Source organism: Panthera uncia, chromosome A2, assembly GCF_023721935.1.
Source record: "Panthera uncia isolate 11264 chromosome A2, Puncia_PCG_1.0, whole genome shotgun sequence".
Lineage (NCBI taxonomy): Eukaryota > Metazoa > Chordata > Mammalia > Carnivora > Felidae > Panthera > Panthera uncia.
The window spans coordinates 50,678,728-50,703,995 of NC_064816.1; the positions used below are offsets into that span (position 1 = coordinate 50,678,728).

The following is a 25,268-nucleotide window of genomic DNA, read 5'->3' on the forward strand; positions in this document are numbered from 1 at the left end:
CCCAGCTCTCCTGCGTTGGTGGGAAAGTCAGGGAGAAGATATTCAGGCTCTCAGCTGGGGATAGGCAGGAGTTTCATCGCAGGGCAGTTGTGAAAGCTTTGCTGTTGCTCTCTAATTAGCATTCTGAAGCAGCTTGACCTGTCCCTGAGAGTTCTATTCCTGTGTCTGCATGGCCTTGGGTTCTCTGTTCTTTGTGCTCCTTGGCTTTCCAGTCCAGTCCTAAGCACTGTAATGCTCTCTGAAATGATCGCATAGTCTCTCCAGTATACTTCGGGCTAAATATAAACTATTCCATCTGATTTACAAGGCACCTGTGGCCTGGCCTCTGTGGTCTCTGTGGCTTTTCTCTCCTGTCACTCTTGCCCTCACCTTCTCTGACCCTGTCGTAGCAAATCACTTATAATTACTCCACCTACTTTGGTTCTCACCTCTGTCCTTGGGACATGGTGTTCTCTCTGCCGGGAGTGTCTTTCCCTTAACTTGTTCATATCTGAGTTAGTGTGAGGAATTAAAATGGTAGGACAGTTTATCCCAATCCCCTCTAACCCACTTAATCGAGTGGTCTTCTCACTAGTCTTAAACAAAAGAGTCTTATTTATGTGGGTGCCATGGTCAGAGAAGGAAGTCTTCTGCCTTTGGTATCCCTTACATCCCTCGAGATGCATGTAGCTTGTGACCCAGGTGATGATGGTTGTCCTTGGCCTGCTACTCAACTGCTCCTGGGCTTCTGCTGTGGCTGCACATTTAAAAGGCTGTCTCCAAAGAGTTGGGTCAGGTCCTCATCCACCATCAAAAATCACAGATTGCTTCCCACAGAAATCCCACCCCTTGTCCTGGGGCTCAGCCTTCACCCCTGTCCACACTCCCCAGCAGTTCCCACCCTCTCAGTTTATCAGAAGCGGGGCCTGCTCTTCTCTGGTCCAGCTCCTCCAAGGTGATCATGTCAATAGCAGGAACTTCTCTTTGCTAATTTCCCTCTTCCACCCAGTGGCTCCTGTGGGTGCAACCGTTTGTCTTGTTTAGTAACACAAAGTATAGCAGCTAATCTTAGCTACTAAAACATCTTGTGATCAACAGCTGCAGCCCAGTGCCAGCTTCTGCTTCTAGCCACAGTACTTGCTGAGTATGCATCAACTCCTCATTGTCTTACCTTCCTGTCTCAGGGCAAGATAATCCCAAACAACACTTCCAGAAATCCCCTATACCTAGTTCAAATCACCGCTTCCCGGAACCCCTTCCTGCTTCCTTTCCCTCCCACCTCCCCAGCCCAGTTTGGAGCTCCTCCCAAGATTTCCACATCTTTTTGAAGTAGCACATCCTACCTGTTGGTACATTCAGACAATTATGCCTGTCTCCCTCCTGGGACCCAAAGCTTCTTGAGGGTAGGGACTGTGTCTTTTATTCTGTAATCCTGATGTGCCTGGTAGATAATAGGCAGTTAGTAAATATTTGTTGGAGGAAATAATGAAGGCATGAAAATGTCCTGGTTGCCTCCTTGGATGCTGAGACTCACTGAGAGGAGGACTCTGCATTCTCTCAGTTTCCCCAGGCCCCTCATGGAGTGTGGCTGGTGGAGAGGCCGTGCAGAGTGGCCAGAGTGAGGTAACAACCCACTTTATTGCCTGGGGTGAGTGGTGCTGGGCCCTGGTGCTCTTCACCTCTGTGCTTCTCTTGAGAGTGAGAAACTCAGAGAGGCCTGAGAACCTGCCTTGACACTTCTCTTTCTTCTGGCAGATTTGGGAAGCCATAAAATCGGGTGCTGCCCTCGAAAACCCTGTCCTCCTCAACAAGTTCCTCCTCTTGACATTTGCAGTAAGTAAATAGAATCTCGGTCACATTTAGACTGCTGAGATGCCCTGGCCGAGCCCTGGGTGCCAATAGGGCAGTCTGTGTGCTTCTCACTGAAGCTATTACCTGGTGTTATTTAAATCAGAGCTGGTCAAGAAACACTCATTTGATTAGTGGCCCGAAGGCGCTGGCACTTATCACCGGTGCAAAATTAATTCATTCTTACTGATCTTACATACTGCATGGTTTATGTAACACAGTGACGCAAGTCTTGTCATTCAGGACACAATAAAATCAGCTTCAGGGAGTAGTGGTTCTTTGTTGCTAAAGTCTTTATTCAGTATAGTCTGTGGGGCTCAGTTGCTGGGTCCATCACCATAAGAAAAAGATGACATCTTGGCTATCCTCCAGCAGCTTCTGGACTAGAGGAGTTCACACTGCTCTACATAGTTTGTCCACACAGTTGTGTTTTTTTTTTTTATTATTAAAAATTTTTTTTTACATTTATTTATTTTTGATAGAGACAGAGCACAAGTGGGGGAGGGGCAGAGAGAGAAGGAGACACAGAATCAGAAGCAGGCTTCAGGCTCTGAGCTGTCAGCACAGAGACTGATGTGGGGCTTGAACTCACCAGCCATGAGATCATGACCCGAGAGGAAGTCGGATGCTTAACTGACTGAGCCACCCAGGTGCCCCAACAGTTGTGGTTTTTTAAGAAAGAAAAATGTTTTGTGTAAATGTAACATCTGCTGCCTAGGGAAGTAGGGGGAAGGACCTGGTCTTGGTGATGGGTGATATGGGGAAATGAAAGGGTTGATGATAGAGATATGAACCACACACACACACACACACACACTTAACACACATACACGCAGGTGTATGTACACATATATGTACATGAGTATATGTCTCTATATATCTACATATGAAATGAATTTAGCCTTTATAATTAGGTTGACTATATAATATTCTGTCAAGTGTATGTTCTATAGGTTCTTGTACATCTAGGTTGTTTGTAATATTCACTATTTTGTAAAATGCTGCAGTGAACAATATTGGCCATACGGATTTTTTTTTTCCTATTCATTTTATTTCTTTAGGATAAATTCTCTAGAGAAGGCATATAAACGTATCGACGTTGATGTGTATTAAGTGTACTGTTTTACCAGCTTCATCAGCTTTGAATATTAATCTTCTTCCCCACATCTATCTTCCTCCTTCCTTCCTTCCTTTCTTTCTTTTTTTATTTTCTTCTTTTCCTCTTTCCTTCCCTTCCCTTCCCTCCCCTTCATCCTCCCCTCCCCCCTCTCCTCCACTAACCTCTTTCTTTCACCAAGTTATAGGTCTTAACCTTTCTTCCTACCCCATGAACTAATCCTGTTTCTTCGGAATGCTGCCTGATTTGCTGTCCAAGGCAAAGGAGAGAATGATAAAAGTCATACTGAAGGTCATGCCAAAGGCTGGCTATCTATAAGGAGCACATTTCCTAACGAGTTATAATGCTTTTTGTGTAATAGTGGGGGAGATAGAAAAATGTTTAAATTCTTCATGAGATTACTAGCTGCAATTTGGCATTAATAATTTGTCTGCAAATTTGAGCAGTTTTGTAGATCTGCCACTAAGAGAGAGATAAGTGGTGCTAGTTAAAGATTTCTGGGTTTGTTATTTTAACATCAATATATTTTCTGTACCAAGAATTCTAGTTAGTAGAATCTGACAATTTGCATTTAATAAGAAAAATAACATTAGCTCTTACTTAAAGTCTTAAGGCATTTCCTAGAGTTAGTGCGTGTATTGGCCCTGTTGCCCTTTTTACTGACCATTCTTAGCCTACCTTAAAAAAAAAAATTAAGTCTCTGTCTTTTAAAATCTTCAAATACAAAGGGCTTTGTGTTTAATTTTATCAAGATCCTTTGTATCCTGAAAAGAATTCTAAGAAATTCAAGCCTTTTGACTTTTGAAGATGATCTGATAAAGCTTCTTAGAAATTATGAAGTCCTTCATCTTGAATTGTTTAACCTTTGACTAAAGATCAGTTATGACAGATCATTTAAATACAAAGAAGAGAGTATAATCTCTGGAGGTACTTTTGCTTTTCTTTCTGCTGTTTTTAGGATTCAAAGGAACAGGCACTTCATTAATTTCTATTTTGTAGTTTGTTTTGCTATTGTCAAAAGGGAATTTGTTGTCAGTTGATCAATTAATGGCAGAATTAGAGACTGGAATCTATAATGACTAGGCTTTCTCATCTAGACACACATTTATGTATACATTTATATTTATTTAAAAAGTTATCTAGTATGATTTCATTTATATGAAAATCTCAGAATAGTCAAATTCATTGAGACAGAAAATAGATTAGTGGTTCCTAGGGGTTGGGAAGAAGGGGGAATGGGGAATTCTGTGAATGGGTATTTCTAACTAATAAACTAATGGGAGTTTCTACTATTGGAGTTTTCTTTTTGGGACAATGAAAATGTTCTGCAATTGAGTGATGGTGGTACAACCTTGTCAGTACCCCCGGACAAACATTCAGGTGTATATTTTAACATGGTAAATTTTATGGTATGTGAAATCTGTCGCAAAAAGTCATCAAACAACTATCTATTGTTTATTCTTAGTAAGATTAAAGAAGAAACGTTGATTAGCCAAATAAACAGACTGATGGAGAAGCTGCCAGACACTGAGATAACTGTGAGATCCCACAATATGAGTGATTCAGGCCACAAAGGCTGCAAGAGTTCAGGGCAAAAGCATCCAACCTGGGTGGAAACAGTTATCTAGAACAGCTTCATGAGTCATTGCCCCTGCCTCACTTCCCCTGGTGGGGGAGCCATCAAATACACCCCTGAAGATGTAATCTCATATCGCTGATGCTCCTTTGCTCTTAGAACCTCTTCTGTGACTCATGACTCACTTTATCTCTGCCTGTATAGAGAGTGAGCTGCCCAAGGGCTGGACTGGGTTTTATTTATCTTCTTATTGTCAGAGTGTCTAATGTATTACCTTGTACATAGCAAGTGCCTAATAATTGTTGACCTGAATTTCACCAACAAAGTATTTCTGAAAGCAGCATTTTATTATCTCAGGCATGTATAGGTTATGGATAGCACAGCTTCTTCAATACCATGCTAATTCATTTGACTGTGAAAAGTGATAACCATGTTTGGTGGCTGTGCCTCCCCAGATGGGTCGTTGAGTATGGGTGGTTCTGCAGAGGAAGCTGATATTTTGGAAATGGAATTCTGCTTCCCTCTCCACTAATCAATATCTTTGTTTGGCTGAAGTTCTTTTCTTCACCCCCCTATAAGCTTCAGTTTTCTGTCTGTAAAATGGGATAATAGTTACCTCTTGGGATGGTTTTGTGTACTACACAGTGATGATGATAATTGTCAACACTTTCTTTAGCAAGTAGATAATAAATATGTTTATCATGATATATTATTGTTTGGTGTGTGGGTATATTTTAGGAGAAAGACAGATATTCTGTATTCTATCCTGAGTTCTGTTGGAGATAAGACTTTCTGACCAGGTGATTCTATGTTGTGCGCCTCAATGTGTCTTAAGTGGTGTTGGGGAATTACATCAATGAATGCATTTCAGTTTCATCATTGGTTATAATCCTCTTATATTCTTTCTTCTAGGATCTAAAGAAGTACCACTTCTACTATTGGTTTTGCTTCCCTGCTCTCTGCCTTCCAGAGAGTCTACCCCTCATTCAGGGGCCAGTGGGCTTGGATCAAAGGTTTTCTCCAAAACAGGTATCAACAAATAAAGCAAAATGCAGGTAAAATTGGACTTAATGAGCTTGAGTACTTTATCTAAAGACAGGCAGTTGTCTGAATGAAGAGTTGGTCACTGTGGAATCCTCCAAAGGTGGCACTAGGAGCAGACTTATTTACAAAATGTTTGTAGAATCATTCCAAAGGAGTAGTCCAAGATACTTTTCCAGGTATTCAGTGACATTTGGTGAAAGGCTAAGCCAGTAGAGGAGCTATAGGAACATGTTGAAAGTCTGCAAGAATTTGCCAAAATGTGGTTTTCACTTTCATTGTAGAAGATCCCAAGGCACTAGTATACTTTGGGAAGAGAGTCTTTGAAACCAAATAGAAGACATTCCACTACCCTCACACCAAGTTGTGGAACTTCTACATCAGGAATGGTACACACAAAGGTAGTCTTTGTGGTCTAAGGAAGACCATAAGAAAGAGGTGGTCTGAAGGAGGGCAATGAAAATAATCAAACTAGTACAACACAGACCCTCAACCAGATATTCTGATTGTCATTGAGGCAAGGTTTGAGTGGCAGGATGATTTGGATTCATGAAGCATGTCAGTCATTAAACCATGGATTCTAACACCAGGGAGAAACCCTTATTGATGAAAAATTAGTAATTTTGTTTAGTATAAATCAAAGGTTGTGGTTTTGTGGAACTAGTTTCCCAAGAATAAGTGTAAGTAGAGGAAAAGGATTACGCCACGAGGACTGACTGCTGATGGATGTGGAATTTCTTTTAAGAGCGACATACATACATGTTGTAAAATCATTATATTGATGGGGCTCCCAGTTGGCTCAGTTGGAAAAGCATCTGACTCTTGATTTCACGGTCATGAGTTCAAGCCCCACATTGAGTATAGAGATTACTTAAAAAAAAAAAAAAAAAAGGCAACTTTAAAATTAGTTGATGGTTACATAATCCTGTGAACATGCTTAAAACGCACTTAATTATGTATTTTATGTGGGTGAATTATATAATAAGTGAGGTGTGTCTCAATAATGCTCTTATTTTGTGGAGAGGTTCAGGGTAAAATTAATCAGTGATGGATTCAGTGCTTGGTTATTACAGGAGCTAAATAATGTTTGGAGCTCTCTCTGTACACCTTTGTGGTTAACATCTTAGGGAACCACCATGCTGCACCATAAAAATGTCTCCTTGTGTTCCTAAGACACCACCATGCACATGGGAAGTGTTACACAGAAGTGAAGTGGTATTATTTGGGGGGCACTTCTGTGTTCATTTGCTGCAAAAGAGTAACAGGGGTATGCTCAGTCATTTCCAGTCTTCTGGCTTGAAAATACCTTTTATGTTAATTTTTAGCTCAGAATTAGATGTGTGATTGGAGAATAACTCAATGTTTCCTGTTCTTAGATTCAAGCCCTTGAGCATGCATATGATGATCTTTGTCAAACAGAAGGAGTCCCAGCGCTACCTTACTTCTTAATCAAGTATGATGAGAATGTGGTGCTGGTTTCCCTGCTTAAACACTACGGTGATTTCTTCCAAGACCAAAGGACAAAGGTCAGAGAAACTCTGAGTTTCATTTTATTATCCATTAAAAAAAAAATCTGATGTTCATGTTATGATAGACTACTACACAATTCAAACTCACTTAGATTTCTTTGGCCCTCCAAAGAATGTTGTAGAACGTTTCTTTGTCTTCACCCTCTCCCACCCCCTGCCATTCCCAGATCACTTTCTCCTCCATTTACCTAGCTCACCTCCTATTGGGTTCCTCACTTCCTATTAGTGATAAAGTTATTTCAGTTTTTGTTGCACTATATTTTGCATCTATATTTTAACTTATTTCTAGAGTTACCACGTATTTCAGGCCCTGCTTACCTCTCTCCTGGACAGTTAGTCATTTTGCTTCCGTCTTGCACACCACCACAATAGAAGAATCTGCTTTAAACTGCTCACATCCACCCTATCTTTCAATGATCACAAGTTAATGGTGTCTTCCTTCTGGCTCCAAGCCACCTTTCCTGCCTCATTCTTCCACTATTTTCCTCATAAACCATTGTTCCAACCAAGTTTTCCTGTTGTTGTTGGTTTTTTTTAATGTTTATTTTTATTTTTGAGAGGGGGCAACAGAGAGAGCAAGATGGACGATCCAAAGTAGGCTCTGCGCTGACAGTGGAGAGAGCTTGAAGCAGGGCTTGAACTCACAAACCGTGAGATCATGACCTGAGCCAAAGTCAGACACTTAACCAACTGAGCCTCCCAAGCACCCCCCACGTTTTCCTGTTTTTAACTAGACAACCCCACCACCACCACCGACTAATCAAGTCTACCTAGGACTTTTTCTATATCTCTCTTTGACCTTGCATTGTGTCATCTGAAATCTCTACCTGTGAAGATCTTAAGAAACTCTCCTTGTTGGGATCCTAGCTCCACAGTGAAGCCTTCTCATAGATCTTCCCTTTTCTGATCTCACTACATTTATTCCCTGTTCTTCATTTACTGTTCTGTCCTAGATAGTAAGCTCCCAAGGGCAGGACTGTGTCTTATGTATCTGCATCTCCATAGTGTCTAGCACTTGTCTTAGGTCCTCAATAAAAATTCTTCTGAATGAATCAAAAAGTACTGTGAGTGTCTTTTAGAAGTAATGAGAGATGTAGTAAGCTATCTCAGCCATATAGGAGATTGTAAATTAAAAATAAAAAATTAATGAATTTTATGAAGTCGTGAAATCAAGTGGGATAATTTCACTAACCATGTAGACATATCAGAGTTGAGAAAAGAGAGACCTCTAACTGATGTCCTTATTATTCCTTAGCCTGAACTTAAGATACTTTAAGTACATTTTTCCCCCATTTACATTAGCATTTTCCTTCACAAAATAATACTTTCTTCAGTGCTATGCACTCTATTTTCTATCCTCTTCTTTTCTGTCTTTTTGAAAAATACCAGTTGTGATCCACTAAGTGATTTGGACTCCAAAATGGGTCATCACTGTAGTTTGGACAATGTTGTGTGCCAAGTTTGAGAATACTGTCAGATAAATGAACTACACTAAGTACGGTTCCATTCGTTATTTTCATTTCCAGCTGCATCTTTCTGCTTTTAAATTCTCACAAAGCTATTCAACTATTATTTTAAGTTTTTGTTTCTTAAGCATTTTGTATATCTCCTACTAATCTTTTCCTGTTTTTCAAAGACTAAGATTATACTATATTCTCTTTTATTGTAGATTTTAGCATGATACTGTCGCAGTCTGTATCAACATCCTTTCTGATAGATAGATAACGTGACATTTTTGACTTATAGTTTTCTCATACGTCTTCCTTATTAGGAGTCTCCTTGTGCATCAAATTCCTGCCATCCCCCCACTTACCTTGAATTATTTCTTGGGAAGGAAGAGTTTCTACATAGAGAATGACTGGGTTAAAGAGTTTGGACACTTGAAGGTGTCCGATCGGTAGTGTCCTGCTAAGTGTTTGACAGCTAGCTCTCAGGTGGGGCAAAACCCTGACTGTGTAGCGTTTGCTTCTTCCTGGGGTTCCAGTACTCCCGCTGTGGCCGGCATCAGGCTACCAGTGTGAGGTCCCAGAGCGTAGAGATGGGGAGAGTTGGTAACAGCTGGCTCTCCCCTTTCTGTTCCAACCAGCTCTGGCTCACCATTGCTTATTATAACTGGGACTCACACACTGTGCAGTTTGCCCTCCTGCCAGCCATGCACCTTTTACCAGCATTGGGATGTTACACATTTTACACATCTGCATCGGTTAAAGACTGGCCTTGTTTAAGTTCTTATTTCCCTCAGCGAAATGTTATTCCACACTGGTCACGGTGATGCTGCATCACCAACAATTAGTTGTCTTTCAAGCCACTGCTTGTGATTCCATCAAAAAAAGCCCATATCACTGTTCTGTTGCCAGTCTTTTAGGAAAGCTTGCTTGGGTCTTCTGCTTTCTTCAGAGTAGTCGTTGAAGATTGGATGTTTGGGATACATTTTGTAATTTTAACAACATTAGCCTTTAATTCTAGGGTTTTAAAAATCTTCGGACAAGAGTGATGGCCAAGGAGCAGCAATTGGTATGCTATTAGCGGGGCTATTTCTTCACTTAGCAAACTCCACATCTTGGCAGCTGTCTGTGACATCGCTGTGCATTAGATACTTGAATTTTTGTCCTGTACTTTTAAAACATGTAATCACCTTTGCGCATTTCCTGTTACATCAAGTGTTTGAGTAATAGATGTCCATTTGTCAGAGAAGTGTGTTTTATGGGATCAGTGTGGAAATTTCTCTAGCCCAGGGTACTCAAGTTGACAATTTCACCCTCTTTTCTTTCTCACATTGAACTTTTTCAGCAAATAGCTGGGTGGACCATAGCCAGATCATGACTGAACCACTTCAGTGAATTGTGTGCTCTCAGCCAAGTAGAAAGGAGCATTTATTTCGTCAGCCTTATAAACAAAGTTGTTTTTTTTTTCCAATTACATTTTGTTTTTTTCTACTGATTTGTGTGATAAAAGGAAGTGATTTGCCTAGCTTCACAGAATGACTTTGTGGCAAAGCCAATTGGAGAACGCAGAACTCCTATCCCATGGTTATTTCTGACTGCTGCTCCCACCAAACAAAAAAAAATCTATTTACCCAAACAGTTTAGCTGGCCTACCTAGCATTGTGCTGACTAATAATTCCTACAATGATTGAGGTACCTGATTTGGTTCTGAAAGCACTTAAAGATTTTGAAATCACTTTTGAATCATCAAAGAAATACTAAATGACGTTCAGCCTCATGTCAAATGTGTTCCGTCATTTTCCTGTCTGGATGCTTGCTTTTTGTACTCATGCATGCCTCACGTGGGTAAGAGAGTTACTCTGAAGCATCTCCACGTCGACCTCCCTTTATGGGTGATAGATTTCTCTTTAGCAGTTCATTCCAGCCCTGTAGCTCCTCTTAGGTCAGGTTGCTCTAAGAAACTTATTCCTGTTTTTTCCTACTCAGAAAAAGATTTCTTTTTTTTTTTTTCTTATTGCCTTCCTACCTCCTGGCCTTTGTATTTAGTGTCAGAAATATGCTCATTCTTTGAAATTAGGCACCCACCTGTAGTATCTAATATGATAGTCTAACTTCTATAATTTAAATTCACTTAGTTCTGAGGCATCCAGGTGGCTCAGTCAGTTAAACGTCCAACTCTTGATATAGGCTCAGGTCATGATCCTGCATTTGTGATCTCAAGGTCATGAAGTTGAGCCCCGCATCGGGCTCTCTGCTGAGTGTGGAGGCTGCTTGGGATTCTCTCTCTCCCTCTCTGTCTCTCTCTCTGCCCCTCCCCTGCTCACACACATACACTCTCTCTCTCTCCCTCAAAATAAATAAATAAATTCACTTACTTCCAACTCTGCATTTATAGATGATAACACCTAAATGTAGAAAATATTTGATAAACTGGAATTTATCCCCTTGTTTTCTCTGCGGGTTAGGAAAAGAGAACCTTGAGACTGAAGGTAGAGAACTATGTAACAGTAAGATTGAACTGAACAGAGAGGTTAGTGAAGTTACTACAATAGAGTTTATTTACATTGCTGTTATAGTTCACATCATTAAGTGCTTGCCTTGTTTCCAGTGTCTGTGTCCAGACAGAGTTCTCCAAAGATGAGAAACCTGGCATAGAGAGGTCATATGAGAGTAGGTGACTCAGGAAATTGGATAAGAGTCCAGGTTTATTGAGTCACATTTGAAAGTTTGAAACTCAAGAATCTCTATACAAAAAGTATTCTCTGGATTGATACTATCTGGATTCTTCCCAAATAAAACTTAAGTAGCCTTTAGACACCCAGTAAGATTGAACCTAAGAAGTTTATATTGTCTTATAACCTATGTAGGATTTTTTTTTTCTCTTTAATGTTCTTTAAAGTTCTGTAATTCTGAAGCTAGAAGGAATCCTTTGAGATGAAGTGATACAACCTCTCCATTTTATAGGTGAGGAAAGCACTTCTCCAAGGTCTGTTTTCCCCCTATACTTGTATGCCTGCCTACTCACACCCCAAGGCTGAAAATCAGGTAGCTGTAGAATTAGGACGCATGCCTGCTGACCTCCACATCAGCTTTTTTCACCACGTCAGGTCATTTTCTTCTAAGCTGCTTGAAATGTCACAGAAGTAGAATGCAGGTGTCTCCCCTCTCCCCCTTTTCTTGCTGGATAATAGAGTTGTACATGTCTTTGATGAATTTTTAAAAATTTGAAGTTGAAGCGATGATCAATAAATGTAGTTTGTCCAGCAGATGCCTTCTGTCATGATTGACAGCAGGCAACAAAAGTGTCCCAGGTGGTGGTGGTGGCAAACGGGACCAGAAGAATTCAAGGCAGACAGCTTCTTTGTTCATAGGGAGCCCTGGGTGGGGAAACATCATTCTTCGAGTTCTCTCGCTTCTCAGAGCAAACCCTGTGAGATTAAACTGTCACATTCTTACCCAGGAGAATCCCAGGGTCAAAATGTCACTGGAGGGAGAACCTGTGCTGTTGAGAAAGGACAGGGGAGGAAAAGGAGCCAGCTGAGATGCTGCACCATGGTCCTCGATGTGAGCTTCAGCCATCACCTCCCTCCAGCCGCCCCCCAGGATCCCTGCCTGAAGATGGGGCATGAGAGACGGAGCTTTCCATATAGCGGGGCATGGAGAAACTGGCCGGTTCTGTCATTTGTTCGGCACAGTTTGCTGATTAGCCGGTACCATGCCAGGCACCAGGGATGGAAAGATGCACATGATAGACGACCTTGCTCCAACACTCACAGAGCTTAGAGGCCAGCAAGAGAAACAGATGTGAAATGCATCCTGTGTGACCTCCATTCTAAAATGCTTTCTTCTTCACATTTTAATTTTTCTAAAGTCAGGAATTTCTTGCAGTTGTTTTGTATCTTTGATGTCGTGACATTTCCTTTTCTGTACAGTTTGAGAGTGGATTTTATAATCTGTGGTGCCTTTGAATCAAGAAAATACCCTGGTTTAACAAATAATCACAACCACCGTGGGAAAAACATAGGATGCAATGAACTCCATTTTAAGCAATCCTAGACCTGAGGTGGCTAGTGCCAAAATGATGGTGCACACAAGAATCACCAGAGGAGGTCACAAAGCACGTGGGTAATGGTACCGAGGGAGTGTGTGTGTGGTGGACCGTACTTTGAGAAATCGCTACAGACTCTCAGGAGGTCTTTGTAACTTGGCTGTACTTTAGAATCACCTGGGGAGCTTTTAAATAAAACAACTAATGGCTCAAGCCACGTGCCAGACCGATGAATGAGAACTTCTGGAGATGGGACCCAGGCAGCAGGAATTTTGAAAGCTTCCCAAGTGATTCTCCTGCACATTCACATGTGAAGACCAAGGCTGGAGAGGGTTGAGGGGCAGAGTAGTGCTCCCTACTCACTGCAGATCACCTGGGTCCTTGTTAAAATGCAGATTCCGATCCAGCAAGGCTGGAGACAGGGAGTCTGAGATACCGCATTTTTAAAAAATGTTTATTTATTTTTGAGAGAGAGAAAGAAACAGAGTGTGAGCAGGGAAGGGGCAGAGAGAGGGGGAGACGCAGAATCTGAAGTAGGCTCCAGGCTCTGAGCTGTCAGCACGGAGTCCAACACTCGGCTTGAACTCATGAACTGTGAGATCATGACCTGAGCCAAAGTTGGACGCTTAACTGACTGAGTCACCCAGGCACCCCTGAGATTCTGCATTTCTGACAGATTCCCAGGTGATGCTCTGCTGGTGCATGGACCACATTTTACAGAGAATGGAAAGACAGAGCCAATCCAGACTTTTCAAGGTAATGAAAAATGGCCCCCCAAGCTTTTTTCCTTTTGTCTACAAGACCACCTTCTGTAATGGTTTGCAGAGTAAGTCTGTGGACAGGTCCAACTGCATCAGAATTACTTAGGCGAGGCTCATGACTGGGGATTTGAAGGCACCGATAATAATATTAGTAGCACTACACGTGTGGGGGTTTCATGTCAGTATCACACTCTAATCCTCACTACCTCTCCGTGAAATAGGCGCATGCTTTGATTCAGATTTTAAAAGCTGAGGCCTGAAGAATTTGACTCATTTGCCCTAGGCCACTCGTGTAGTAGGGGACAGTACTCAGAATAGTCTCTGCAAACTCTATTTGTAAAAGCTTCCTGGATGTGGAAAAGGAAATCTCAAATAAAGATATTCTGTATTTCCTGAAATGATGCTCATACATTTGGATCTGCATTGAATTAAATATGAATCTGTGTGCGTTAAAGACATGAAATGGATCTAGGCAAAAATGTTTAGTGTTAGGAGTAAGAAAATTTCATACAGGGAGGGTAGCAAAAACAGAATATCCTTCAAATAATACAATAATTGTCTGATAAGACAATAGTAAAATTCATTTTCAGATATTTTTACTGAGCACAGATGAAGGCTAATTAATTGTCCTTCAATAGGAAATAGAAAAAAGTTATTGTACACCAAAACAATGAAATGCTCTTCAGCCACTGTTGACAGTGATTGTAGACTGATATTTATTGGCAGAGAAGAGAATTCACAATAGAATAAGAGATATAAAACAGTATGTATAGCATGATATAATTTTTCTTTAGCAATAAACTTATATACTAAAATAATTGTACAAGTTATACTAATAAAATATATTTATTCAAAGATAAAGTTAAGGGAGGTTACACACCAAGGTGTTAATGTTGGTTTTCTCTGGATGGTGATCTTAGAGACCTTCCTTCCTTCCTTCCTTCCTTCCTTCCTATCTTTTGTTTCCTTTCTTTCCTTTCTCTGAATATGGGTTAAGATTCTGCTTTGTGTTTAACATATTAAGCATTTCAGTAAATAAATGGAATTGTTCGGACTGATCCCATTCTTATAAAACTAACTGGATCTAGAATAACCAAAATTCTGCCGTGTTTTTATTTAACCCAAAAATACACCTATAAAGGAAACCTGTGGGTTGATTTATGGTTCTCTCCCAGCTATCTTTCTTCCCTTCCTGACTTCCTCTCTCCTTTCACTCACTCACCCTTTTCCTTCCCTCCATCCATTCATCCATCCATCCATCCATCTTTTCATCATTCAGCATGCATTCACTAAGTATCTGCTGTGTATATATGAACTGATCATGGGGAGATGAAAAAGATACTCCCTGGTCTCTAGATGCTCGCTGCTTCTTTTTTTTAGATACACTTTTCATTTTGGAGTAATTTTAGATTTATAAAAATTTGAAAGTACAGTAGAGGGAGGGTTCCCATATACCCTCTCCCAGCTTCAGTTTCTGTAATGTTACCACCATACATTAGCATGTTACCTTTGTCAAAACTGAGAAACTGGCATTTAGGTTACTATTACCTAAACTCTAGACGTTATTCAGCTTTTACCCATTTTTCTCACATCTTCCTTCTGTTTCAGAAGCCATTCCAGGAGACCACATTGCATTTTGTTGTCATGGCTCTTTTGTCTTTTCTGGTCTATAGCAGTTTCTCAGGCTTTCCTTGTTTTTTTTTTTTTTTTTTTTCCAACGTTTTTTATTTATTTTTGGGACAGAGAGAGACAGAGCATGAACGGGGGAGGGTCAGAGAGGGAGGGAGACACAGAATCGGAAACAGGCTCCAGGCTCCGAGCCATCAGCCCAGAGCCTGACGCGGGGCTCGAACTCACGGACCGCAAGATCGTGACCTGGCTGAAGTCGGACGCTTAACCGACTGCGCCACCCAGGCGCCCCAGGCTTTCCTTGTTTTTGATCACCTTGACAGTTTCGAAGAGTATTGGACAGTTATTTTGATAGAATGCCCCTGAATTTTGGTTTGTCTGATGTTTTTGTATGATTAGGGTTATGGGTTTTGAGAAAGAGTGCCACTAAGGTGAAATAGCCTGGTCATCACATCATATCAGGGGTACCTGCTACTCACATGGCATCCCTGATGATGTTAAACTTGACCACTTGGTTAAGGTAGTCTTTGCCAGGTTTCTCCATTGTGTGGTTACTGTTTTTTTCTTTGGAAGTGGGTCACTAAGTCTGGCCCACTGTCAAGGAGGAGAAGGATTAAGCTCTACTCCTGGAGGAGGCAGTATCTGTATATATTGTTTGGAAATCTTCTGTAAGGAAGACTTGTCTCTTCACCTTCATATATTTGTTTATTCCATCATTTATTTGTATCAGTGTGGACTCCTAGGTATTTATTTAATACTTTGCATTATAATCCAATACCACGTTATTTATTTTGTTGCTCAGATGGTTCCAGCCTTGGCCATCGAATGCTGTTTCTGTTGGTTCTTGTGTCCCCTTGATGTGCCCCCATGCTTTTGTTTGTTGAGCACTTCCTTACTTTTTTTTTTTTTTTTAGTTTATTTATTTTGAGAGAGAGACTGCATGCACGCACACAAGCTGGGGAGGGGGAGAGAAAGGGAGAGGCAGAATCCCAAGCAGGTTCTATGCTATCAGCACAGAGCCCAATGTGGGGCTTGAACTCACAAACTGTGAGATCATGACCTGATCTCATGAGTCAAGCTCAAGAGTCAGACACTTAGCTGACTATGCCACCTGCACCCCCTTCCTTACACTCTGGTATACAAGATGCTACAGTCTCTTCTTGTGTTTTCCCTGTTCCAGCCCTAGAATTAGCCATGCATTCAAGGAGCCCTGATTCCTTTTATTGGAGGATGGTATTTAGAAATTAAGATCTGGGTGCTGCATGCTCATTGTCTTTTGAAAGGAAGAAGAGAAAATGAAAAATGGTATGTGTAATGTACAAATTGCTATGGAAGCACAACGGACAGAGTGACTGTTCCCACTAAAGGGAGTCTTCACTGAAGAAATGGTATTTGAAGTTGAATAGAGTTTTCCAGACAGAAGTCAGGGTTGAGGGAGTTGGAGGGGGAAGGAGTAGAAAGAAATATATGTTAGCAGTATCAAGAGCATCTGACTGTAGACTTAGAATGGCAGTGGCCCTTCTTTTATTTTCTCAGTACATAAACATTAGCAATCTTCACAGATTGTTATCTTTTTATTAGAGGATGGTCTCTATGTGAGCTTTGACAGTTGACTGTCTTCTCACCCCCTGTTTTCCCATGCAGTCTTTCTTCTTTCTACATGTACCTAGTTCCTACTCTGCCAGGCCTACTGCAAGGCATTGGGGTGGTGCAGAGAAGAATTTTATAGCCCCTCCATCCAGAAGTTCTGGGGTCTGGTGTGAGATCCTTTTGCTTTCTTCTCTTCCCTCTAGCCCTTCATCAAGTGTCTAATTCTTAGTGCTTTTGCAGAACAGCCTATAAAGGCAAGAGGAAGTATTAGCAGTGTCTGTACTGTGAAACTGACACAATGCTTGACTCACAAAGTCTTTTCTGTTCACAGATAACGATTGGTGTATATGATCCCTGTAACTTAGCCCAGCACCCTGGATGGCCTTTGAGGAATCTTTTGGTCCTAGCAGCCCACCGATGGTATTTACATGTGTGTGTCTGTGTCTCTGTCTGTGTCTGTCTGTGTGTCTCAGTCTACCTATTTTGGACATTGTGTCTGCCTATATCTGTCTCTTTTTTCCCCCAAATGCATGTTTTCATTTCTGGCATGGAAACCACATAATAAATCCATAAGTCAGTCATGATCCAATTTCCATCAATGATGAACCCCTAAGTAGGTGTGTTATGGAGCTGCAGATTCTGACCATACTGCAGTGAAGATATTTCAGAGTAGGGGCAATCACCCAGAGGTCCCAGTCCCCAAATTCTCCAGCCCCTCCCTCCACCTGTCTGGGTCACTCTCAGATCGGATTTTCCTACTGTTACCATCTTCCTCTTCTCCTAGCCCTAAAATAATGAAAACAGGGTATCTAAGAGGTCAGTATACATTTGAAAAGATGCTCAACATCATTATTCAGTGGACATAAAATATAATGAGATACTACTCAGTATTAGAGATAATGAGGTACCATGCTGAGATACTACTACATACCTACCAAATGACTTAAAAAAGATGACAAAAAAAAAAAAAATGACAATACCAAGTGTTGTTAAAGATGTGAATCAGTTGGAGCCCTCAAACACTGCTAGGAAACTGGCAGCATCCCCCAAAGTTAAAACTATCTGTGGCTCAGTGATTTCTTTCTCAGGTACATAATGCACAGAAATGTGTACTCAGATAGATACAAGCAAACACGTGCAAGAATTTTTATAGCGGCAGTATTCTTAATAATCAAACACCGGAAATAACCCGGATGTCCTTCAACAATGAAATGGATAAGAAATTGTGGTGTATTCATTGTGATGGAATGTGATGTTGTAGCGAATCTGAGTGAAATACTGATACACGTATCAACACGGATGACCTAATGTTGAGTAAAACAGGCTGTACCTAGGAGAATACGTACTCTGTGATTCCTTCTAGGTAAAGATGAGACCAGACAAAACCCAGGAATGGACGTGGACAGTAGAGTAGTAGTTACTCTTGAAGGGGGTGGGCAGTGACTGGGAGAAGGCATGAGATGAGCTCCTTTATATTTAAGATTTGTGTACTTGTCTTTGTATCTGTTTTACTTACATAAAAGTGCTTAAAACAAATGAAGATAGCTAAATTATAGATTTTCCCCAGAGGGAGAATGGTTACACTTGCTTATCCAGGTGGTGAGTCTGTAGAGTGCACACAGGCCTCCTAACTAGTACTGACTGAGGTGCTGTTTCACAGAATATGAGTTCAGGGAGTGAGAAGGAGGCCCAGAAGAAACCATGTATGTCTTAGAGGTTCTTTTTAACATCTTGCAATCTCTTTTCCCCTGCATTGATGATTCATTTGTTAGAATTATTTATTTGCAACATGATTGTTATATAAAATTCACTTAGAAAGCAATCACAGCCAACTCACTGCTCAGCCTCTAAACATTTGGACAAAGGAGAGCATACGTGTATGCATTCAAAATCTCTCAGAGGTTAAAACCATGCCCCAGGGGTGTCAGGGAGGCATAATTACAATGCTTTGAATACTCCAACTGGTTTTGCTGAAGGTCTTATGAGAGCTCTTTCTTTTCCTTCCTTAAAAAAAAAAATGAATTAATTAAAACCTGGCACCTGACATCAGGAGTAGCAGTTTCCAGTCTGTTGAAGTCCTCTGCTTCCGAGACCGCACCATGCAGGGGGTGAGAGACATCGCCCACAGCATCGTCTTCGAAGTGAAGCTTCCAGAAATGGCATTTAGCCCAGGTAATTTGCCGGTCGTTGAGAATGCATATAATTATCACTTATCAGAAACCTCAGCAAGTCTAACTTTCCTTTCATCCCTTCACAATGGCAGCAGAAGGTAGAGAAAAGTACAGCTCTTACCTCTTTGCCCATGGGAACACCTCTCTTGAACAGAGGGCACTGCTCTGCTATTCAGAAAGCAACAAAGGCAAAGATTGTCCTCAGGAAATTTCCTCCAGGCCTTTTTTTTTTTTTTTTTTCGGACTTGAGGATTTTTTTTTCTCCCTTCCTAGTTTTTGTTTCATATAAAATCTTTATTCCTGACCTTTCTTAGAGGAAGAATGAAATATTAATTTATTTACAGATTTATTTGTTACATAAAGTTATATGTGATCCTGTTCTCCACATAGTAAACCAGTTAGCAAAAGTGCCATTTCTCCTTCCGTGTTTAATATTCTTTGTAAGATCCTGTGTGGTAGATATCATAAGTTAGGAAACTTGGGCTCACAGGTATTTTATAGGTGTGTGTGTGTGTGTGTGTACGCATATGTTTATGTGTTTATACATGTCACAAAGATAGAATACATACTCAAATTCGAGTAAAATAAATATGATAATACCCACCTCATGGAATATACCCTAGGGCAAATCTGGGTCCTGTGTAAAAGATATGCAATGTCTGGCGTAGGTTTTTAATAAATGCTAATTTATGTTAATTTCTTATCTTACGCCAATCCCAGCACTCTCCAAAACGATCCCTCAGATTTCTATGACTTTCATGCTTTCCAGGGTACCTTTACATATGTTGTTTAATCTGCTTTTCACCACATCTGCGTTGTTCAAGACACATTGCTTTCTTTATAGTCTGGGGTCATGTGCTTAAGAGTGTGTGTGTCAGGGAGGGCAGTGGTAACATCTCTTCTGAGATGTCATTTCTGGAGTGCAGAAGTCAGAAGGCTTTAGGATTGACTCTGACAGCATTTTATTGGTGAGTCTTTGCCGCAGCACTGATAAGTGTCTTAAATAGATTTCTCGGAAAGATTGAGGGTGGACTCGGCTTGGTCAAGCAGAGGAGAAGGCTGTAAGTTGTAAGTTCAGAGCCCTAAGAAATTCACTGCTTCCCTGCTGTCTAGATAGTTGCATTTGATTTAGCACCCTCTTCTGGCACATTCTAAAATAGCTTCCATGGACTCTTAACTTAGGTGCCATACCTTTGTTATTAAACTGCAATTTGTAGATAGTTCTAGGGGAATGGGTGAGTTAACTAACAAGTAATATGTGTCTGGTCTATGCCCCACAGGCCACTAGATGCCTTCCATACTAACTCACTCACTCAATCTTGCCAGCCACCCTACAGAGGAGGTACTTTTGTTTCCATTTTTATGATAAAGTCATTGGATGATTCTTCCTCCCCATTCCCAATTATCTTGCTGATATGTGGTGAAGCTGGCAAACCCCAGAAACATTGCACATTTCCTTTTGAAAAAGATGTTTTTTGTCATCCAGTAATGCCTCTGCTACATTTTTTTATGCTTAATACTGAGTGTAGATTATGTAATTTAGGAAAGGCAAGTTTTCTTTCTTTCTTCATGTAAATTAATATTATCCCTCTTAGCTACAAATAAAACCTTAAATAAAACTTTGTAAAGAGTTATTCTATAGCATAACATGAACTGAAGGTATTGATATAGTAGTAGTTTATGCTATTTCGAAGACATCCTATAGTTGCAATGGCACTAGTATGAGAGGTATGGTTTTAAATATCCTCTGTCATCTTTGGCTCCTCGTGGTATGGCCAAGCCCACTGTCCACTGCTGATAGAAAAATTATTCTGGTAGCCGGCAGAAGGAGGCAGCAGACTCTGCAGAGAGTGGGAGATCCTTCATTTCATGTCCTTGATGTTCTCCTCCTGATTGTTCACCTGTGAGAAAACAAGACCTAATTTTCCCCTAAAACAAAATGTTTTTCTATTAATTTGGGGCATGTCTTATGGATGTGATTTATATAGAGGCAGATAGGATAGATCAAGTATATTTTTTTCATTATTAATAAGCTTAAGGTGTATCTAATTTTCTTAGAAATGGCTGTAACATTTTGAGAACAGAGATGTTTTCACTTGAAATGAGATTTTATTTGTACCATGACTTCTTATCTGTAACAGGAGAAAGCTTAGGCCAGGGTTATTAATTGCAGAACTAGACTGTGTGGTTTGAAGTTCTTTTCAAGTTTTTGGCTATATGTTAGGGATGCATTTTTTTTTTTTTTTTTTTTTTTTGGAAATTAAATGTAAGACTAGTGAGAAAAGCAGACAAAATATGAATTAGTAGCATGTCTGAACTCCTTCCCCAGAAAAAAGAATTTTGAACTCTTAACCTTTTTTAAGAACTCAAATCTATTACATCAGTTCTAATTTTTTGTTATATTAAAAAAACACATGTGTGCATCAGAGTGCCTGAGTTGTAATGGGAAGGGACATTTGTTTTCTGGCTCCTCACTGTGAATGATATGTCCAGCCATACTGGGGCCCAAGTAGCTTTCGAGGATAGTTGGCCCCAAGGTTTTCCCTTCGTCATCCTATCGCAGAAAGGAAAGATTGTGTCAAGGAAATCTACACCTTCTAGGTCCCATAATTATATTGAGCAATACTATTTTTAAAAACTAAGGTCAAAAGTGGAAAAGTTCCCAAGGAAAGGAAAATAGAAGTGTTGACAGCCATCTAAAAGTAGGAGAATGGCCAAAGAACACCAGAATACAAATTAGAAACATAGACTTCTTCCCAGTAGTCCTGTACATCTTTAAGTCCAGGAGTTTCTGTTCCTTCAAAGACTGTTACTTAAGGCAGATACTGGAGGGGACGCTGGCAGGGTAGATTGTGACTGAGTGAATTCCCTGTTACAGAGTAGAGGCTTTCTTGTGAATCTCACGTACTTGGTGAGAAAGGGAGAGTAACAGAGGTCCTAAGATGTGAAGAGGGTAATAGAGTGAATGGCCCCCCCATTAGCAGATTGCCAGCAAGGAAGTCAGGTTACCATTAAGGTAAGAAAGTGAGACTTATAAGAGGATTTTGTAATAATAGAATAGAGCAGCCACAGGATCCTTATCCTCCAGTGCTGCTACACAGCATTGCCTGTAGCACACTTCAAGAACTGGGATTGGAAATTCAGAGGCACCGATTGCAGAGATTAAAAGAAGTTGGTAGAGAAGAGAGAAGTCAGGGAAGGGGAAAGACTGACTAGATAAGGATGAGCTTAAAGGAGAGGGCAGCTTAACAAAGGGACAGGATAGGTGTGCGGAGACAGGGTTGAGAGGTGGAGCAGAGTGCTGTGGTAAGGATGAGGAACGGAAAGGATGCACTGAACGTAGAGGTTCAAATCCTGATGGGAAGCTCAGCAGAAAGTGTGCTGCAGTCATGCTGGCTGGTCTTCCACGGATAAGAGAGCCTTGCACCAGGTTATACCTATCCCAAGTTGGGTTGTCTTTTTTCGAGCAGCTCCCAGGAACTGCAGAAGTTGAGGCGGCTCAGGCCAGACTCCAGGGCTATTTCAGAAGCCCCTCTGCAGGAAAACCCTGGTCTCTCAGCGAGGGTCCTGGTAGTAGAGGAAGGTGTTGAGCAACTGCTTCAAGTACATGCAAATTCAGGTCCCTTAATGTGTGCGCCATCTTGCCACTTGACTTACATGTTTTTATTCATCCCTCCTTCATTAAACGTACTACTTTATTTGCCTTAAGATTGTCCCAAAGCAGTCGGATGGGAAAAAAACCAGAAAGGCGGCATGGGACCGAGGATGGTGAACCTCAGTGAATGTATGGACCCTAAAAGGTATATTTTGGAAGCTTTTTTCTCCCAAGGGGACCGTTGGTAATGAGGACACACAGCAGGTTCTGTCAGGCCAACCACGTCGCTCACATCAGTGCAGGGGGTACCATTCACATTGACAATGAGTGTTACTCCACTGTTTGCTGCCTGACTTGATTTAAGTGTGGTTGTGAGAATTAACCACCTGATGGAGGTCCTGAAGGGCACACAGTTCATCTGGTCTTCTAGACATTATAAATTTTGTTCTTGCTTTGATCTGAGTCTCTCAAACCTAGTTAGTTACAGATACCTGCTACCTTGTAGTCCTTATTCGTGGCCTTTTAATTTCATCCTATTAGCCTACATTGAAGGACGTTATAAGAAATATTTCATAGAAATTAGTGTTGTATTTAAGGGATAAAAGTGCACCCTTTTTTGAGGGGCCAGTGGCTCCTCTAAGTGGTCATGCTTCCATTTTCACTTTGGCTGCTAGGGACTCGGTATCAGATTTGTGGCCTGTCGGTAGCAGTTACGGAGATCCACACGGGCACACGTGCTGTGCTGTGCTGTTTCTCCTCGCTGTTGCCCTCAAGCTTCATCTTATTTTCCCTGTGATCTCATTTTGCTTAGTTAGGATTTGGTCCTCATTTTCTTATTCAGATGCTTTCTATCTTTTTAAGACAAGATTGGGGCATAAATGAGTGACTGAATGGATAAATAATTCTGTCATTTTCTAGGTTAGCTGAGTCATCAGTGGATTTAAATCTCAAATTGATGTGTTGGAGATTGGTCCCTACTCTGGACTTAGACAAGGTTGTGTCTGTCAAGTGTCTGCTGCTTGGAGCTGGCACCTTGGGTTGTAATGTCGCTAGGACACTGATGGTAAGTTTGTGGGGGCCAAATGGTACCTCTGAAGCTGTGGCTTCTCCTCTTATCTTAATATACCAGATTGCTTTCCTCCTCCCAGAGTTACCTATTCCTCTTTCCCTCCCATCCTTCCTTCTTCCCTCCCTCTTTCCCTTTCTTCTTTCTTTTGTCAGTTATCTTTTTAATTATAAAAGGAATTCATACTTTTATCACAAAGTAGAAACAGAAGGTCTTTCTCCACCTTCCTCTCGTCCCACTTCCCAGAATTCAGCAGACTTCCTAGATTAGTACACAGTATGTCCTTCCCTGACGTTTTCATAGGCACTTGCAAATAAAGAGAGGGACATTTGTCACCTTTGCTGTCATTTATTTATATTTGCAAAAATTGGATCATAGCATACTGTCTATAATAGGTTTTTATTCTTAACTCAATAGAAAAATAATTGTGGCTCTCTATATGTTCTGTATTTGGTATATGTAGTATTTTGCTGTATGACTCTGCCCTCACTTTATTTCGATTTCAGCATATTTTTTTGAGATACTGTTGAAATGAACATTTTTAGATCTTTACATATCTATGGGATTATTTGTTTAGGCAGAAATCCCTATAAGTAGAATTATTATGTTAGAGAGGATGTATTGTGTGTATGCTATATGTATATGTGTGTATACTGTGTATATATATATATATATATATAATATACACACACATACATACATATATATATATTATATATAATATATATTTTATATATAATTATATATATATTATATATTATATATATAATATATAATATATATATATACAATATACAATACGTATATATGGGTTTTTTTCAAACTAAATCACCTTCCCAAAACATTTTACGAGCCTGTACTTTTAGAAACATATATGACTTTTTAATTTGCTTTTCTTTTACTAGTGAGGGTGAGTCTTTAATTTTGTTTCCTTTGTGAATTTTATTCTATTCATGTGATTTTATAATTAATTGACACAAAATACATATGGTATTCTCTTAGCATCTTTTAAAACTCTCTTTATCTTTTTAAAAATCTTTGCTCATTCCTAATGTTGCATGTGTATGTTTTCTCTTTTTTTTCTCTTATTCAGACTTGCCAGAGAGCCTTGTCTACTGTATCAGTCTTTTTGGAGGGCTAAGTCCTTGATTTATTTTTTAGTTCTATAGTTTTTGTTTTTGTTTTGTATTGCTTTCAGATTCATTAACATCTATTTTTATCTTCCTTAATATCTTCCTCTCTTTGTGGAATTTATTTTATTATTCTTTTTCTGGCTTCCATAATTAGGTGCTTAGGTTTTCTTAATATTTTTAAAAATGATAAAGTCAGTAGAGACCCACTATAGAAAACTTGTAAAGTATAAAAGTTACGAAGCAGGAAAAGAAGATACCCATTTTCCTACCACTTTTTCACTTATTTCCTTTCAATGTTTGTTAAATACATATTTAAAATTTTTATTTGATTTATAATAATGCTCCTTGCTAATTTATCTGTTACCCTTGTAAACACTTTCTCATGTCATTAGAAGTGATGCTTATAAAGCATTTTTAATGACTAGAATATGCCTTCTTCTATGATGAATATAATGTACTGAGACACTCCCCTAATGGTAGGCATTAATATGTTTCCAATATTTTACAACTATAAATTATGTTGTGGAGCATTTTTTGTTTATATTTCAGATTACTTCCTAGGATAGATTGCTGTAACTATTTTCTTAGGATATATTGCTACAAGTAGGTTGAAAGATATGAACATTTGAAAGATTCTAGACACATATTGCCAAATTGCTTTCCAGAAAAATTAGATCAGTTTACATTCTCAACCCGTGCAATAGTTTTTTCATCTCCACATCCTCACCAGCACTGAGTAT

General features: G+C 40.1%; 1 protein-coding gene across 4 annotated transcripts in view; it reads left to right on the plus strand.

Moving 5' to 3' along the window:
* The window catches only part of ATG7 (autophagy related 7), a 247,699-nt gene that overhangs the window by 25,863 nt on the left and 196,568 nt on the right, over window positions 1-25,268 (plus strand). For 3 of the 4 annotated variants that reach the window (XM_049642730.1, XM_049642731.1, XM_049642732.1), the window contains exons 5-11: window positions 1,735-1,812; window positions 5,433-5,549; window positions 6,938-7,087; window positions 16,895-16,983; window positions 18,614-18,735; window positions 22,444-22,534; window positions 23,248-23,392. In XM_049642730.1, coding sequence (XP_049498687.1) covers window positions 1,735-1,812; window positions 5,433-5,549; window positions 6,938-7,087; window positions 16,895-16,983; window positions 18,614-18,735; window positions 22,444-22,534; window positions 23,248-23,392 — 792 coding nt within the window. Of the gene's footprint in view, window positions 1-1,734; window positions 1,813-5,432; window positions 5,576-6,937; window positions 7,088-16,894; window positions 16,984-18,613; window positions 18,736-22,443; window positions 22,535-23,247; window positions 23,393-25,268 lie in introns of those variants that run through there. The other variant, XM_049642734.1, reaches the window with a different exon arrangement.